This window comes from Podarcis pityusensis (assembly GCF_964106645.2).
Source record: "Podarcis pityusensis genome assembly, chromosome: 6".
Lineage (NCBI taxonomy): Eukaryota > Metazoa > Chordata > Lepidosauria > Squamata > Lacertidae > Podarcis > Podarcis pityusensis.
In genome coordinates, this window is record NC_138030.1 from 95,408,855 (window position 1) to 95,426,950 (window position 18,096).

At 41.7% G+C, this 18,096-nt stretch overlaps 1 protein-coding gene across 3 annotated transcripts in view; it reads right to left on the bottom strand.

Moving 5' to 3' along the window:
• Positions 1–11,809, bottom strand: part of RABGAP1L (RAB GTPase activating protein 1 like) — a 149,870-nt gene extending 138,061 nt beyond the window's left edge. For 2 of the 3 annotated variants that reach the window (XM_081012107.1, XM_081012106.1), the window contains exons 1-7: positions 11,643–11,809; positions 7,582–7,699; positions 3,931–4,084; positions 3,266–3,443; positions 2,315–2,525; positions 692–866; positions 66–226 (exon numbers count right to left, since the gene is read on the bottom strand). In XM_081012107.1, the coding sequence (XP_080868233.1) occupies positions 66–226; positions 692–866; positions 2,315–2,525; positions 3,266–3,443; positions 3,931–4,065 (860 nt within the window). In that variant the 5' untranslated portion in view covers positions 4,066–4,084; positions 7,582–7,699; positions 11,643–11,809. The remainder of the gene's footprint in view (positions 1–65; positions 227–691; positions 867–2,314; positions 2,526–3,265; positions 3,444–3,930; positions 4,085–7,581; positions 7,700–11,642) is intronic. The other variant, XM_081012105.1, reaches the window with a different exon arrangement.
• Between the last annotated feature and the right edge of the window lie 6,287 nt (positions 11,810–18,096).

An 18,096-nucleotide genomic window follows, 5' to 3' on the forward strand; every position in this document is an offset into this window, starting at 1 on the left:
AAATTTAACTATACAGATGAAACAGCGGATCTTTTTCTGGGTTTTTAAAAACTTCTTCCATTTACCTGAAGTTTCCTTTACCATCATCTTCTTTGACCTCTAAAGAAACACTAAAAGTGAATGTATCACTGTCGGGAGTCGGAACGATAGCGTCCTTTATGTGATCTGATGCTTGTTTGGAGGAACGTTTGAATGCTGTTGAAAAACTATACAAAATTCGGCTGACCTAAAATTGCATCAAAAGAGGAGGGAGGAGGAGGACAGAAGAGAAGTGGGGGAGACCGTGATTAAGCCAATAATTCATGATACAAAAAGCTAAGCATGAAACTGGAACACATTAGCCAAAGTAGTTATCTCACACTACTGAACAGGACAACTGTGAAACAAAAAGTTGGGATCAAACCTTAGGCCATATACACTTAAGTCATCAATCTATTAAAACATGATTTTATATAAAAAATGCAAATAAAAAGTAAACCCCATGCACCTCAAACCATGCCATTTCCATATGAACTGTAGTCTACAGAGTTTATAATGGGTTCTTCACGTCAGACTAACAATGCTGTTCTAGTATAATATGAAATTTTGTATTTGAAGTGGAAACAGCATACAATAATGTTAACTGGAAAGGGTAGGTACACTCTTCAAAAAGTTTGTAATGGGCTCATTAGAAACAATACTTTCTACTCACTGCCTCTTTAATTTCACAAGAGAAGACATGAATCTGGAACTCATCACTGCCACAGAAGCTCTCAGTAAATGCAAAACAATCACTTTCTGAAGTTCCACTTTTCCCACGGACGCAAAATAAGACTTTGTAGATTGGGAAAGAAGCAATTTCTGTACCAGTGGACTGATCTATTATTCTAAATAAGAAAGAGGAAATTGAAAGGCTTTTGTCACTCAGCAAGTCCCAAAGAGAGAACTTTACTTGCCACTTTTGAAATCTAAATAAAAACCTTATTAATCTAAAATATCCTGATTAACACTGAAAAAGTTCACAACACATTAAGAAACCTAGGTCATTCTATTCCAACTAAAATCATCAATATTAACACCTTAAGCAAAAAATTTAATAGATTAAAACAATCTACAGTATTACTATTCTCATTTATTTCACTGGAAATCCTGCGTGCATCAACAGGCAAAACGTTAGTGTTTGTAATATGTACAAATGTGAACTCATTAAAAAGTTTCACCGTTTGTATCCTGTCTTGTGGAGTTCCACAAAGGAATAAAAGAACCTGACACGGGGTGGCAGGGAGGAAGCACTAAGGGAGAAACACTTTCTCGCTTTATACTGCCTCTCCCACACCACGCTTCCCCAATCAAACTAAGGAGAGCCACATTCAAAACCAGTCTTCTTCACGCATCATTTGCTGAATAAAGGAGCTTGGGGTATACCTTAAATGCACAAACAAGTGTGGGTGTTCTCCACAACATTTTCCATGTCTGCATGCAACTTTACAACTGCTGCTCTTGATCCACCAAGTAATGTGTGTGGACGTCTGGTTCTGCATGCAGAGAAGCAACAGCGGTGCGAGTCATGGGGCAGAGTAACTCTCCTGCCACTTGTGTTGCTACTTGTTGGAGCTGTGCAAGTGCACCAGAACAAGCACTGGATTGGTGGTGGTAGTCCCACTGGTTCACCCACATGGCCCCCAACATTGCCACCATCTCAGGTAGGCTAAGCAGCAGCAATTCTGGTGTCAGGAGGGGGGTTACACTGCATTATGCGTGCCACTGCTACACAGCACCTTGCTTGGATTGTAGCACCTCAAACTAGCTTTGAGAACAACTAGTGCAGCCCCTCTGCACAGAAGAAACCATTTGCGCTCAAAAGAGATACGCTGCTCCAAGCTGAATGACTTTCCTCTGCAATTCCCAGGCTAGAAAACCACTTATTTGGTTTATTTTATTTATTTTTAAAATTTCTATACCGCCCCTCATCTGAAGTTCACAGGTTTACAATATAAAACATAGCATAATAACAAAAACAATACCCTCCCACACACACACAAAGCACTAGCATCCACACTCCCTCTCTGTGACAACATTTATTTAGCCCCCAACAGTATGTGGGGAGCTTTCAGGATGGGAATGCCATGGCGGCATTCAAAAAAGTCACAAAAAGGTGTCCTGTGCACCTTGTATGCAGAAATCCACTCCTGTTCTCTTCCTAGGCCCATTTTGGCATTTAGTGTCCCCACACAAGAAATACCCATATAACTAATGGAGGAAGAAGTAAACTAAGCATATACATATTTTGTCTGTATGCAGAGAAGTATGAATTTAAAAAGCAAGTGTAACTCACCTAACAGAACCATCTGGGATATTTGGAACATATAGAGTTACAGGGAAAGCTGAATTACTTGAGCTTTTCAGAGTTCCCATGGCACACAGTGCCTCCGATTCACTGCGAGGAGCAGAAACCTTCATACATCCAAGATATGTCAGTTTGTTGAACAATACACTCTCCTCTTCTGAGGGTACAGTAGGGGAATATGCTGTATCTGACGAAGCTTCTGAAAGTGAATAGAATTCAATCATTACCAACAATGTTCTCCTTTCTTCGCAACAGTCATTCAACATCTAACTGCAGCAGTGTACTCAAGCTGTCCTTGTAGTCTATTTAAAGGTTGCAGCTGGTCATGGTCATGGCTTACATTGACTTCCAAAGCTGCTCAAGTACAAAAGTGCTGGTTTTTACCCTAAAGCAGACTTTAACAGTGTTGAGTTGACACCACCATTTTGAGTTTATTTTTTTAGGTATTCCTAATTTGTCACTTGCAACTCTAAGATCCACCAAGTGTGACCCCACACACCATTTAAAAAATGACAAAGAGTAGCTGCTGGCTATTCCGCAAGTACCTAACTTTTCTTTAGAAGCTCAAAGACCAAATTGGAATATTTCCCAAAAATTATCTTTCAATTCGGATTTGTTTTCAATGGCTACAGTTAAAACAAATATTTGCTCACCACATTTTTGCATTTTGCTAAAGGATTCTTGGTTATTATCTGTTTTAAAAGGGCATTGCTGTACAGTTTTTCCAAGTCAGCCCACATAAAACTTACACTGGAGCAATCCAGGGCATGTTCAAAAATAATGGCAAGGAAAAACAAACCAAGTTTGCTTAACAAAACAAATAATGATGAGAGTTTCATTCTTCTGCAAGAGAAAATAGCCTTCCTAACCACCAACCAGTTTTTGTTTCACCTCCCCCACATTTCCCCTTAAATATATGCTAAATATTAAAACCAGTACTTGTGGTGGGAGAATCAAGTAGAAAATGCATAGGAGACTGGCTGACATATCCAAGTGACTGCCTGCAATCACCACTCAAGTCTACACAGTCAGTAGTATCAAGCTTCTGGCCTTTATCAGAATCCTTTAGAATCTCTTCCGCGGCTTTCTCCATTTGTTCATCTTTGTTTGGAAGCATCTGTAGAAGGAAGAACACACAGAGAGATTTTTGAATCTGTAAGATTTCACAAAATTAAATTAAATTCTTCACAGTTCCATTCACAGAGATAGGATATTTCTGAATTGTCAATATCTGGAAAAAGAAATTTCATTTAAGATGGTTTAACCATGTATTCATATTCTCACTTCATGTCTAATCTTTACCCACATAATTAGACAATACAGAATCATATCAAGCTGCAAATATAAAGTTAAATAGCCTTCTAACAGCTTATTTCTTAAGAAGACAATGACCTTGATGCATACATGCCACACAAACTGACAATGCAGAATGAGCTACAAAAAGCAGCACAATTCCTTCTTCACACTTAACTGTACAATAGGCATCATTTCACAATTAATTTAGGTCCATATTCTATTCTATTCTAGAATGCTACTTATGGGTCATCACTGAAAAGTTAAAACTGCTAAAAGTTGTTTTTAAATAAAAATCAAGGAAATGTTACCGTCAGCTGAAATTTCTCATCTTTTGCACACAAATCTTCAGGATGCTTTTTAACGAAGACATATTCTTCCTGATTTACTACCAAAACAGTTTCAGAAGAAAGACTGACTTTGTCAAATGAGGATCCAATGTCCATTTCAGAATGATGACCCTTTCTGCCACCAGAATAAAATATAAAATAACACTATCATCTACTATATTAAATCAAGTTATCAGTACTACAAAATAAAAAAATCCTTATTGTAAACTCGCAAACCACTGAACAGTTTCCAAAAATCCACAAATACCATGCATAGTTCCAGATAGGTATCAAACAAATCCTCTCCCCCAATATATTACATATGTAGGGCTTAATATAGTGCATGAAAACCAAATAGTAAGCAACCCAAGTTAACGTGATAAGAAAAAATATATAGTTTGTTCATTTACCACATACTATAATTATAATGTTGTCACTTCATTATATAATTTTTAATTATATAATTAATTATATAATTAAATGCATTTTCTGATCTATTTGGATTTCTGATGGACAGAACACCGTCTCTTAAATTAGGAAGAGATGTATCATATACAACAGGCGAAGTTCCACTCGTGCAACAGGACTTCACCTGCCTCTCCTCCCCCTTGCACCCCTTTGCATGCCCCACCAAACAGGTCCAGGGGGTCCCCCAATCCCCCAGAGTAGATTTTGAGGGCACACAAAGGGAGGAGAGGAAGATCGTGTTGCATCGTACAAATGGAAGTAGCTCCACTAGTGAACTGACGGAAATGAATGCAGCCCAGTATATGAAACTGAGAGTACAGTTGCTGTATTGTTAGGATTATATTTGAGATTGTGGCGTTTGCCCTCCTAGGTGGGTCATAAGGAAAGGGTTAAATGAGTGTGAAGTGATTGGCCAGTGGGAACCCAAGGGGAGGAGTTAGAGTTAGAGTTGGAGTTGTTGGGAAGTTAGTTGGGAGTTGGAGAAGGAAGAGGGAGGATAAGTCTGTGGGTTGGTCTACTTTTGATGTGAGAGAGTGAGAGAAACTGTTAGGAGGAGTCAGATAGACAGTTGGGATAATCAGAAGTTATTAGGAAGGTAGAGGTCAGTAAAGGAACTAAGATTAAGAAACTGACCAGAAAAATTATCTGAAACCCTAACCTTGTTAACGCTTATAAAATAAACTTGCTTATTTGATTTAATGTTAACAACCGCCTGGACTCCATGTGTACGCGAGAGAAACAGGTTGGTGGCAGTGGGGAAGTAATCACAGTGGTGGCGCAGGGATCAATAGACCGTCAAACGCCACAGAGATTTTAACTATGACATGATTTTAATCTTTCTTATTCTGATGGGATTGTGATTTTATGTTGTAAAATTGTAAAACACCTCTTACTGATAACAGAAATAAGAAACTTGCAGCAATTTAACAGTATTTTACCAATGTTTGGTTTCCTGCCCCCACTGTCACCCTCAGTCATTCTAAATTATATGATGTTCAAAGATATGACAGTCTCTATCCTACTGGAATTATAATCCATGTATATTTATCTGTTGCCAAGGTGACATCCACCCCATGTAATGACTTCATGCCACAAAAGCAGCTTTGGCTGCACTTTACAGTATTTATTTAGCTAGCCAAACCACTTCACTGCAACCTTCATTCACAGGAGAGAACGGAGAATTGGCTTTTCAATAAAATGCATATTTTGGATTTCTCTCTGGAAGACTGAACTAGTTATTTCAGTGCAAGGGGTTTTTTAAAAACACACTTCAGAAAGAAAAGGAATAAAAATTATATGCTCTTTCATTATTTCTATAAACAATCCCACAACTTCCAAACTTTCATCAAGCCTCTTTTTAGATCTTCCTTCGCCTTGCCGGTTAATGGCAAAATGGAATTCAGACTTCAGTCCTACACCAATTTACCTAGAGGAAAGCCCCATTCAACTCAATGGGACTTATATAGATATACCAGTAGTACCTTGGTTTTCAAACAGCTTAGTTCTCAAACGTTTTGGCTCCCAAACGCCACAAACCTGGAAGTGACTATTCCAGTTTGTGAACTATTTTTGGAAGCTGAACATTCAATGGGGCTTCCGATTGGCTGCAGGAGCTTCCTTCAGCCAATCAGAAGCCGTGCTTTGGTTTTCAAACGTTTTGGAAGTCGAACGGACTTCCGGAATGGATTCTGTTTGACTTCCAAGGTACAATTGTATACAGAACAAAATAAGGAAAAGACAGGTGACTTCCCCAGGACCTCACAAACCTAAATTTAGAAGCACATAGAGGGAAAGAAATGGAACAAGTAGTTCAAGGGTAACAAAATCAGCCAAGAGGAAAGGGAAGGCTATATTATCAGACAGAAAATTTTGAGTATCATTAACGGGCAGCAAAATTGTTAGTTACTTGGTTATTTCATTTAGCCGTATATCTTTTCACTGTGGTGGCAGCAATTTGACATGAAATATTATATATTTATTAATTCATGTAATTTAAAATGTTTTATCCTATATTTCAATCATAAGCTCACTAAGAGAACTTATAAAACCAAGTGTTAAAAGCAGAAATGGCTAATCTTTGGTTCTCCAGATGTTACTGGATTACAATTACCATCATCCTTGGCTTTTGGCCTGTCTAGACCATCTAGAGAGCCAGAAGTTAGCCACCCCTGAGTAAAAGGAATAGGAATAAAATATTGCTCATAATCTATCAGACAATTTATTAACTCCAACACCACTAAATACCTGGAGGAAAAAAACCCAAAAGTTTTAACTGGCACCTAAATGCTAATGTGCTAACGCTTCCTGAATTGTTTGGGAGGGGGGGTTCCACAACTGCAAAACTACAGTAGTCTCATGATCACTTCTGTCTTTCAAAAACCTCATTTACAATGCAACACTGAAAGCTAAGAAACTAGTTTCAAGTATTATCAGATCATTTTACAACTTGAAAACTAGCTATATGAAACATTAGGGGGCAGATATAGAATCAGCAATGGAAGAGAAGGACTTTGTTACATCTGTAGTTGGAAATGCCCTATGCTGAAACAAATTTTGAACAAAGCTCATCTCTGAAATGACTAATTACATGTTATCATTTTACTGTAGCCCTGAAACAATTGCTTCTTAGACTGAAATCCTATATCCACTTTAAGAAGACTGCCTTCTATGTGTGTTTGTGTATGTGTGGTTGTGCTATTGAGGGAAACTATCGTTTTATGAACACCTACTGTACGGTGCAATCTTATACATGCCTACTCAGAAGTATGTCCAACTGAATGCAATGGGACTTGCTCCCAAGTAATTGGGTACAACAAGGACAGGGAACCTTTTTCAGCCCAAGGGATTCATTCCCTCATCAGGAAGCTTCCTGCAGCTGCATGTGAGGAGGACCTAAAAAAATGTGAATGGATGTGACTCTTACAGAAGCCTACATTCCAGCCATACAAAAGTTAGAGTTTTCTGCACACATTTCTCCATCTTAGCAAACAAGAGGAATTATCACAGTTCAAGGATATATTCCAGTCAACAAAAGGACTTAAGGCATGCCTGCAGCAGAGTTAGTGAGGCGTGTGGTCTGAGGGTCCTAAAGGCTAGGCAGCCACATTCAGCCCCCAGGGGCATATAAGCTTCACTATATAATTCTTTTTGTATTGCAGCACTTACCCATTTACTGTTGCCAGAACTTAACAACATAAGGTTTGATATTAACCGTTCAAAGAAGCTTTCATAAAGCGTGGTCTTTCAGTCATCTCTTTCAAGGCAGGCAGGACCTGTTAATCACCTTTGGGGCCAAACAAAAGAAGATAGACAAAAGGTCAGACAAACAGGCAGGCAGCCACACAACTTATCATCATCATCAGGCTGAAACAATCAACACTCAGCCAAACAGATGTGATTACAGACAGTAGTACTATATACACAATATGGAATCCAATCAGAGCATGCAGATGTTTTGCAAATAAGTCACACAAGGCTGGTTCAGATACCCATCTTGAAGGATGAGATGGAGAACTCTTGCACAAGCTGAAAAAAACTCTACAAGCCATTAGTGCACCAGTGTAAACTCTTGTGATTTTTCTTTCTTGCTCATGGCAGGGGCGCCAGCATACAATTTTTGGTTGATGCCAGCATCCTACCCACTTCAACCAGCAAGCCCCTGTCAGCTTCTTCCTCAGAAAAGCTTGGCGTTGAATGAGTGTGCCAGATTGCATATTTCTTCTGCAAAATATAACTTGGATTCTACTTGACACAGAATTTGTATTGTTGAGGCCGACAAAAATTAAGTTTAAGTAATCATCATAGATCATATAAATCCCTGGAGCATTATGCTATATGTACTCAGTTTAGGCAGGTATGTTTTGGGGTACTGAATTTTAATATATGGTGCAGAAATGATATCATACTCCTACAAGAAGAAACAATGGAAATGAACATTGGAAAGATAGTCATATCTATTTAATTTACCTTTTCAAATGCATGTAAATGTGAACATTTAGAGACAATTATAATGGTAAAATCAAATTTTGTGTCAATGTCAAATTTTACATGGGATACTTCTTAGGGTTCTTTTTTTATAAAGCTTTTTAAACTTCTGCCATGCTAATAATCTCATCAACTAGGAAATGCTTGTCCCCAATACGAAGATCAGGTGCATAGCATGTCTCCTGACAAAGAACATTCTCCTCCTCCCCACCCCAAAAAAATCAAATTAGTACTTCTTTCATTCTACCCACTGAAACTAATCTGCACCTGTGAGTTCTACTTTGAGAAGGGGACGGGCAACTATCAGGAAGCACACTAAAGAGTTAGATACTAGTTAAGAAGTGGAACATTCAGACAAGAGGATTCATGCAAATCTTTTAACAGCACCCAAGAAGCATGAGGAAAATAGAGAGAGTGAAGGAATCACTATTACATCAAAAAGGTTCTTCAGGCTGGAGTGGGGGAAGGGATGGTAAGTTGGAATGTGAGGACCCTTTGTAATTGTGTTTATACACTGAAAATCAATACAACTTCTTATTTTTTAAAAAAGGGGTTAATCAGAGAAACTGCTGCTAAAGATGAGAAAGATAACAACACACCAATAACATGGCACTATCACAGTGCATACTGATGTCACACTATATTAGAACTGCTGCCCTAGCAGTTCGAAAGCACACTAGTGCAAGTAGATAAACAGGTACTTTTGCAGCAGGAAGCTAAACAGCATTTCTGTGCGCTCTGGTTTCCGACAGTGTTCCACTGCACCAGAAGCGGTTTAGTCCTACTGACCACATGACCCGGAAAGCTGTCTGTGGACAAACGCCAGCTCCCTTGGCCTGAAAGCGAGATGAGTGCTGCAACCCCACAGTTGCCTTTGGCTGGAATTAACTGTCCAGGGGTCATTCTTTACCTTATATTAGTTACAGTATCACATTCTTCACTAATAACCATTTGATCCCCCTACAGGACAGCTGCATATTCCTACATTGCAGGGGGTTGGACTAGATGATCCTTGGGGTCCCTTCCAGCTCAATGATTCCATAAAACCAATTCCTGAGTATTATGAATTATAAAGCTTGCTGCAGATTTTAATTTTTATATAATTTGCACATGCAATTAATTTTGTATGCCAAGTTAGATTCAGCTTATTTATTCATGCCCAATCCAAATAACTTTATTAATGCTACATTATAAAACATGTCTGAGTGGTTTAAAACGCCAACCCTTTCCAAAAGCCTGAGAAAAGAGGTGTGTCTTCTGCTGCCAATGAAAAGTCAACAATATGAGGACTCAGTGCACCCCAGGAGAGGTTGTTGATTTTGTGGGCTCACAATGAAGAGTAACTCTACTTGATATTTTGGAAATATGTTATAGTTAAATATGAGTCTATGCAGTAATTAAAATATGTACAATCGATGGGAAATGAAGAAGGGGAACAAATTAATGATAAATGTTAAAATATTTCAAGTACTGAAATGGAATTAGGAAATGCATGTTACACTGAGCAGAGAGTAAGGGAGGGGAGAAAAACATCATGAATGCAGGGTGGGAAGTCAACTTTTAAATTTGTATTTAATATGAATTAATTTGATGTTAATGTGTTAATTTTTTTGAAAAGCAATAAAAATTAATTGCCCGTGAGAGGTTGTTGAAGCAAGGAGCCACCACATGTGTCAGCTTTGTTACAAGACTTGTTTGTCACACTTCCAAATGTTATCTTGAAGCATTTCCCACGTATTCCCATAAGAGCTATAGGTAGTGGACAAAGTGGACCTATAGGTCATCCTCATTATAATATACTCAGGCTTGCAGTACAATATTTTAATCATGTTTGCCTCTTCCAATTTCAACATAACTTCTCCCTAATAGAATTCCAGGCTTAATAATTTCAGGAGCCTACTGAAGCTACTAAGAATAAACAAAATGTTCCCGCAAAATCAAATACTTTTTTCAGGCTCTCATACGCATACTTTTCATAAGGTATGTGACAGTAAGAAACTTTGTCAAGAGGGCTGGAAATGCATCTTTAAAAAAAAAACAGAATTTAGCTTCACTTCACAAAAGAATTCCACAGCTTGTCAATAACTTAAATTCTCTGCACAAAATTCCTTTTGGATGCGAATAAACAAAAACTAAATTCTAACGATTTTCTTCTGATTCTCTACCCAATTTAGTTGTACTGTAATTCACAAGTACTTCTAGCTTCCGCTGAAAGCAGCCAGTTTATGAAACACTGGCCAGTAAAGCCCCTCCGAAAGCTGAAGTGTGACAAACACTTTGCAGTCTTCATCAGTTTCGGTGCCAGAGAGAAACGAACAGAAAACTTGACAAGCCCTCCTGCGTATTTGCTCTCCCAATTCATCTTTGGACCTGAAGTTTTGCACAGCGCTAACTCGGTGAGATCTATCCAGATGTTTGTTAGGAGAGCTTTCCATGAAACCGCAAGCCATTACGCTTCGCCTCTGCCAGGGTGAAAATTCATCTACCATCGATCCTTGTCTAACAAGAACCTTCTATAGCAAACACCCGCAGCTTTCTAAAAGGAAAGGAAAATGCTGATCGACAACGACAACCTCCTCCTCCTCCTCCTCCTCCCCCCACCGCGCAGAGCAGCAGCCCCTCCGAGCTCATCCGGAGCAGCCAGCAACTTTATCTCAGCAGCATCGCCCCTCGCCGCCAAGTCTCGCCGCTTTCGGGAAGCGGACGCGTCCAAGGGCTGCTGCAAAGCAGAAGAGGCACCGCAGCGGGCGGCGGCATCGCCGGCTCCCGTCCAAAGCAGCCCTGCTGCCAAGAAGGCACCCGAGGCCGGGTCTCCTCGCCGCGTCTATTTACTGAATTTCTAGCCCGCCCTTCGCGCCCAAGTCGGGATGGAGGCAGCGCGGGGAGCCCCCAAGTCGGCGGGGCTCTTTTCCGGGGCATCCCTGGCACCGACGCGAACCTGGCGGCGGCCGCCGGAACCCCGAGAGGATTCTTTGGCGGGAGGGAAGGAGAGCCCCGAAATTCCCCCCAGTCGGAAGTTTGCTCTTGTTGTTGCCCCTCCCCCCGTCCCAGAAAGGGCAGCGGCCCTCCCCTCCGCCGAGCCGGTTTCCCGGCGGGGGTGGGCGAGCCTCTGAGGGAAGCAAGCGGGACCCCTCCCGAAAGAGCCCAAACAACTCCCAAGTCAACTCTGGGGCGACACGCGGCGGCCCTGAGGGACAGCGCCCCCGGCGGCGGCGGCGGAGGAGGAGGAGCCCGCTTCTTACCGGCGGCCTCCGGCTCCCTCAGGGTGGCGGTTGGCGATGGTGGCAGCAGCGGCAGCAGCAGCAGCAGCGGAGCCCCCGCCTCCCCCCTCGGGCCGCTTCCCTCTCCGCCGAAGGGGCGGCGGCGGCGGCGCCGATGACGTTGGCGGTTCTGTTTTTGCCAGGCGGGAGGGGGGCGAGATGGAGCGGCGGCGAGGCGGGGCAAGTGCGCAGGCGCGCGCCCAGGCACCAGCCCCGCCCCGCCCGCAAAAAGGGCGCGACCGACGGGCCCCGAACGGGGGGGGGGGGCGGCGCTGGGACAGGCAGGGACGACTTCTCCGCCCCCCTCTTCTCCCTCGATGGGCTCTCCCTCCCCAGGCCCCGCCCGCGCTGCGAATGAGGGGCTCCGGCCCTCGGAGCCTTTCGCGGGCCGGAGCCCAGCGTCCCGTCAGCGCGGCCAATTAAGCTGAGCCACCAGAATGTGGCCTCTGGATCTCACCTGACAGGCCGCCTCAGAGTGGCCAGTCCCCCCCCCTCCCCGAATTTTTAATTTATTTTTAAAAAGAAAAAGCCCCGGTTGGGTTTGTAATGTGTGAAGTGCAGGTGTTTGTGCCGCCCCCTTTTTATTTAAACCAAACCAGCTTTACTATTATTTCATTTGTATAACCACCCTTCATCCATAGATCTCAGGGCGGTTCACAGCATAAAAACAGAAGATTAAAACAAAATACATGCTATATACCGTATTTTTCGCTCTATAAGACGCGCCAGACCACAAGACGCACCTAGTTTTTGGAGGAGGAAAACAAGGGAAAAAAATATTCTGAATCTCAGAAGCCAGAACAGTGCAGTGAAAGCAGCAATCCCTCTTGCTGTTCTGGCTTCTGGGATAGCTGCACAGCCTGCATTCACTCCATAAGACACACACACATTTCCCCTTACTTTTTAGGAGGGGAAAAGTGAGTCTTATAGAGCAAAAAATACGGTAACATGAACAATAACAGAACAATTAACGCCCTGCACCCCAAAAGCACATTGAAAAGAGCAGAGGATGTTTTCCTGGTGACAGACCACAATCCTGGGCCTGCCCTATACATTTTGGTGCCTGAGAACCACAAAATGGCACCACAACCCCACCTGCCAGGAAGAAAAGGGGAGCGAAGATCTGCCAGGTGAACGAGGGCACCTCCTTGTCACCAAGAGGCAGCATTTACGGGGAATGCCAAGGGGGCAGCAGATCCAGTCTGCAAGTCGTGGGTGGCCCTGCCCTGCCACAATCCCAAGGCTGCTTTTCAAACATGACATTTTCCTGGTGGTTGGGGGACATGCAAACCACTGTGTACCTTGAGAGGTGAAGATGAGACAAGGCAAAAGGCAAAGACTTCCCAATAGCTACAACATCCAGCAAAATAGAGCCCTGCTTGGTCTTCAAAGAAAACTGAACAGCCTGATTAATTAACATGGTTTGATTTTCCTACACCAGTGTGGACAACAGCCTAAGGAAATCATCTTGGATGAAGCAACAGCCAAGTGTACTAGCTTCTTTCTAAATCCTATTGCAAATCACTTTCCACAGAGATTTGTTTTGCGTAGGAAAAACTTAGTGCATGACACAACCCCTTTGCCTTCAGCAAACACAATGTTCTCACTAAACATTTCCTAATAACCTATAGCCTGTTTCACATATATATATTTAACAATAATTATATCCAGCCATATACAGCACTCAAGGCAGATTGTTAAAACAATCATATTAATATTTAACAACAAAAAAGCAAACAATAAACAACCAAGATAGCACATAACTTGGCTGGTGAAGCATTCCTGCCAGTAGGACCTTCTGCTGGCAATCCAGGGGGCTTCTGCTGGTGTAAAAGCACCCAGCCCCCTTAGCAGGGTTACGCTTCCGCTATGCAAATGCTCCTCAGCCAGCAAATCTTGTGAGTTTAAGATTTCTCTCTCTCTCTCTTTCTCCCTCCTGGTATGCTTGTAAGTAGTTCCCTTGTTTGGCTGCATTTATTCTCGGAACTGTGAGTATAATCTGACATGACAGTAATTTTGTTTGTTTTGCTGTGTTATGGCAAATCAATAAAAAAAATGAATTGGTAGTCATAAGCTATGAATTATTGGAACAGAATCAGAGTTTAGGATTTTTTCCCCACTAAATAGAATAAATTAAATGTTATTTTTTTTACTTAAGCTCCAGTCTCCACTACACCGGATTCAAAATATTAGCGTAAGAAATTACAATTCAATTATATCATTTGTAATTATTTCATATACATATTTTAATTGTATATCAATTATAGATTAACATTACTTTTCTCCACACAGTGCCCAGTACCACTTCACTGGTGCCCTTTAAAAGACCCACCAGTCATTCCTTAGACTGGCAGTTGGAGATGCCACAACTTTTTTGTAAAATGTTTAAATAGCCAAGACTTCAGTTCCTCAAGAAGGAAATATATTGGGATGGGCTCTTTGACTATAAAACATTGATCCTGTAAAAGCTGCCTCTTAAATTACATGAAAATTCTGTGAATTTAAGCAGGTTCTTAACAGACTGACAACCTTCATCACAATCTCTGACCCAAAGAGACCAATATTTTAAACACATGGGGATGGGGGGAAATAGTTTGCCTCACTACTCACTGCTCACTTTAAACAGGTTTTTCTTATATTGCTTCATCCAGATTAAACAGAATTTGTTCCTGTAAAACAAGCTGTTGAGAGGACATGGTTTCTTTCTACTCCCACCATGCAGCTTAAGACAACAAGATGCCATCGCCCAAATCAGAATCACTTATGAGTGACAGGCAACCTCAGAAACTGCTATTTATCAGAGTAAGCTGATTTGCCATGGCTGCTAGGAGCAGATAGAAGATAAAGGCTTTGAATGGGGTGTTAGGGGAGAGGCTAGTACCTCTGCTGGGGGTCATGCTTCTGGGGTAGTTTGTCCACCTTTGGTCCCCACCCTGCACTCAGCTCTCACCTGTGGCTCCTAGAAGCTGTCAGCATACGACAGCAGCCACACCCTGGGAATGGCTTTGACTGGCTGGCTAAACTAGGCGAGGGGGGCTGATAAGTCTCAAACCCTTGGTGAGTTAGGGACAGTATGCAAAGACTGGCTCCAGTGGATTGAGCAGACAAGACCAAGTGGTCCAACAGTCAAGAATGTGGTTTCTGCATAAGCTGCAGAGGGAAGTGAGGGGTACATAGGGCTCACCAACCTGGGAAAGTAGCCCATCTAAGAGAATGAGAACACTAATCCAAAATCTCCACTGCCTTGCAGGACATCTTTGGGAGAGGAAAGGGCTCAGGAGTAAACCCTGCAGAAATCCGGAGTGGAGTCCTTAAGATGGTTGGATGGTGCCTTATATGCCTCCTTTTGGCAACTCCTGCAGTTAAGCTGGTGCCCAAGTATTGCTCTGCTTTCCTTTGGACCACATCAGCGAGGCCAAGAGCGGGGGTCTTGTTTGGGCAGCCCAGGACCCCCATACACATTGCCCAGGCTTGCACCCCGGGCAGATCACTTCATAGTGGTTTGACTTTATCCCAAGAGAGAGATGCATGACAGCAACAACAAAGAACACACCAGCATGTTCATGAGCTAGTGGGTGCACATATCTGATTTTTCTGTGTTTTTGTGCACATTAATCCACACATGAGCACTTTTAGATGAACTCTGTATCAATGTTTTCTGTTCACACTAGCAGGCACTGCTTGATGGGATGTATTCATGTTGTGTGTTGTCCCCTCCCCTCAGTTACTACCTTTCCACCCCCCAAAAAAATTCAGAAACTTGAGATCCATTGTGAGCATGCACACAGGTATTTGTTTAGTTGTGCCTGTGGCCAATTTTTTATTTTTGCGATACAAGTATTCCCACAGACCAGATTTGCACAAAACAGTGGGCAAAAAATAGATGGGGGGTGAGATGCCTGCCTCATCAGTAGCCACCCTCTCTGAGTTCCATAAACCTGAGCTCCACTGTGGGCACATACTTTGGTATGTCTTGACATGTATGCGGCTAATTTTCATGTGTGCGTCATGCCAGCCCCACCAGCAGCCCACTAAGAAGTGCCTCACACAGGGAGTGTGCTGGAATTGCTCCCAGCAAAATATCACCACACAAACACATGCACACTTTGATACAATGCAGTTCCGTACACCTGTAATTGGGTGACATGCAATTATATATATTTTTCCCCTGACCACATTAGCCATGGATTGGGAAAAACTGAATTAAATGAGCAAAGTTATCATGAAAAAACAGCCTGTGCATGTGACCCTTAAAGGGTTAAATATTACAACTTTGTATTATGGACTAGAGTTAGACACCACCCTTTGGACTTTCATTTGCTCACCATTTTCAGTTGTGCTTTCTTCCAAGCCAGTGATAAGGAAACATGTTTGTTTGCCTGCAGTAGGAAGTAAGGGTTTGCTTATTTTGCAGTTATTATGATGAGTATAGCAGGATTGGATGTTTATTGCCAAAGGGTGATTTGAAGGGATAATTTAAAGTAATATGAAAAAACATATATATCCTTTACTCTCATAGTGACTATTTCCCCTCTTTTTTTAGTACTTTATGGCAAAGGATGACACAGCCCTAGAAGAACAGAAACAATGCAGTGCCCACTTACAGTTACCTGCCTGGCCGGCCCCCCCAGGCTACAACTCAGAGCTAATTTCTGAGGTTCCCAAAGTGTGCAGGCTCAGTAGCAGGCCCTTTTTCATGGATTTCATGGTTTCTGGACAGAAAATCCAGCCCCAGCAACCAGGGGGGGGGGAAATCCAACTGTTTTCCACAATTAATTTCCAGTAACTTAGTTAGTCCTTTATATAGCAACTAGTTAACTGATTTTCCATTGACTGTCCAACCAGAAGGAAAATCCTAAAGGTCAGGAACAAATCTAAAAGAACTAACAAAATTAAAAGCCTCAAACGGGCTAAAAAAATAATATTCTGTTCAACGTACATCATGGGCTAGGTTAAGTTAACACACTCTTTGCATGGGAGAGTGTGAGTAAAGGTTACTGTCCTTCCCTTCTTCTGGCCTGGCCTGGCCCTAGGGAGTGGAGGGTGGGAACTGGTTGGCACCATGTGCCTCCCCCACTCCAGAAAAATACCCAGCCCAGGAATGTGGCTGCTCTGTCTAATAAGCAAAGCTGTCTACATGGTTGCACTGCTTTCAGCCCTTCACTTAGAACCCCCCAGATCCAGCAATATTGCATTTTATTTTACTGTAGATATAAATTTACTTTGCACCCTGCAGTATTACACAAGCTGAAAAGGGGTTGGGTTGCCTGCCCTTTAAGTATCAGAGTACTGTACTGTATTTATAATATAACCTGATGGATCTGAAATGAAATTTATGGGTAGTTTTGTTTTGGTTTTTTTAAATTGGACCTTAAATTGTGATCCTGACAATTTAATTTTAGTATCCCATAACCTAAAAATACCACAGACTTACCATTTCCCCAACTGTAATTATTTTGGACAAGTAATCAACATAATCCCAAAATTAAAATTGATTTTAAATTTGTATTTGTCCCATCAATGCAAAGTAAGCATTCTTATGTAAATTAGAGGTGGGGTGCACACTAATCCCAATTTGATGAAACCTGATTTGAGGTTAGACCTGTGTAAAATAATTGGGCTAAATATTATGCACAGGAAGGCAATTGCTACAAACTAAAAACAATTTCAGACTTATTTACTAGAGGCCACCTCGGAAGTGCTCCTACACTTACTTGTATGATTTTAAATTGCAATTTTTTTAAATGTAGCAGCTCTGCATGAACTCTTGGACTATTTGCAAGCTTTAAACTTTGTCATAAGACAAACCTACCTAAAATGTGCATTCTTTACAATATATTAACATGGTTACATTTTTGTTATTTTTTAAACCATTCTGTGGATATTCAAACAAAATATATTGCTCAAAATAAACATTTCAATTTTGCTTCCCATGCAGAGGAAAGAATAGAATCATAGAATGGCAGAGTTGGAAGGGATCATGAGGGTCATCTAGTTAAACCCCCTGCAATGCAATAATTTCAACAAGATCATACACAACACCTATGCTTGAAAACCTGCAAGGAAGGAAAGTCCACCACCTCTCGTTGGAGCCTGTTCCACTGTCAAACTAAAATTTTACTATTTGTAAGTACCTAGTGTTTGATCCCACACACACTCAAACCGTAGTGGCATTACATATAAGCGGTGGTGTTGCTTTATAAATAGTTTATATGTGTGAAATTTTGACCCACCAGTCTCACAGAGACAAAATTTGGAGCATAAGAGGAGTCCTGCTGGATCAGACCAAAGGCCTGTCTAGTCCAGCATCCTGTTCTCACTGTGGCCAACCAAATGCCCATGGGAGGCTCGCAAACAGGACTTGAGTGATTTTCAGCAGTTGGTATCCAGGGTCATCCTGCCTCTGACAGCAGGATACAAAATAGCTCTCATGGCT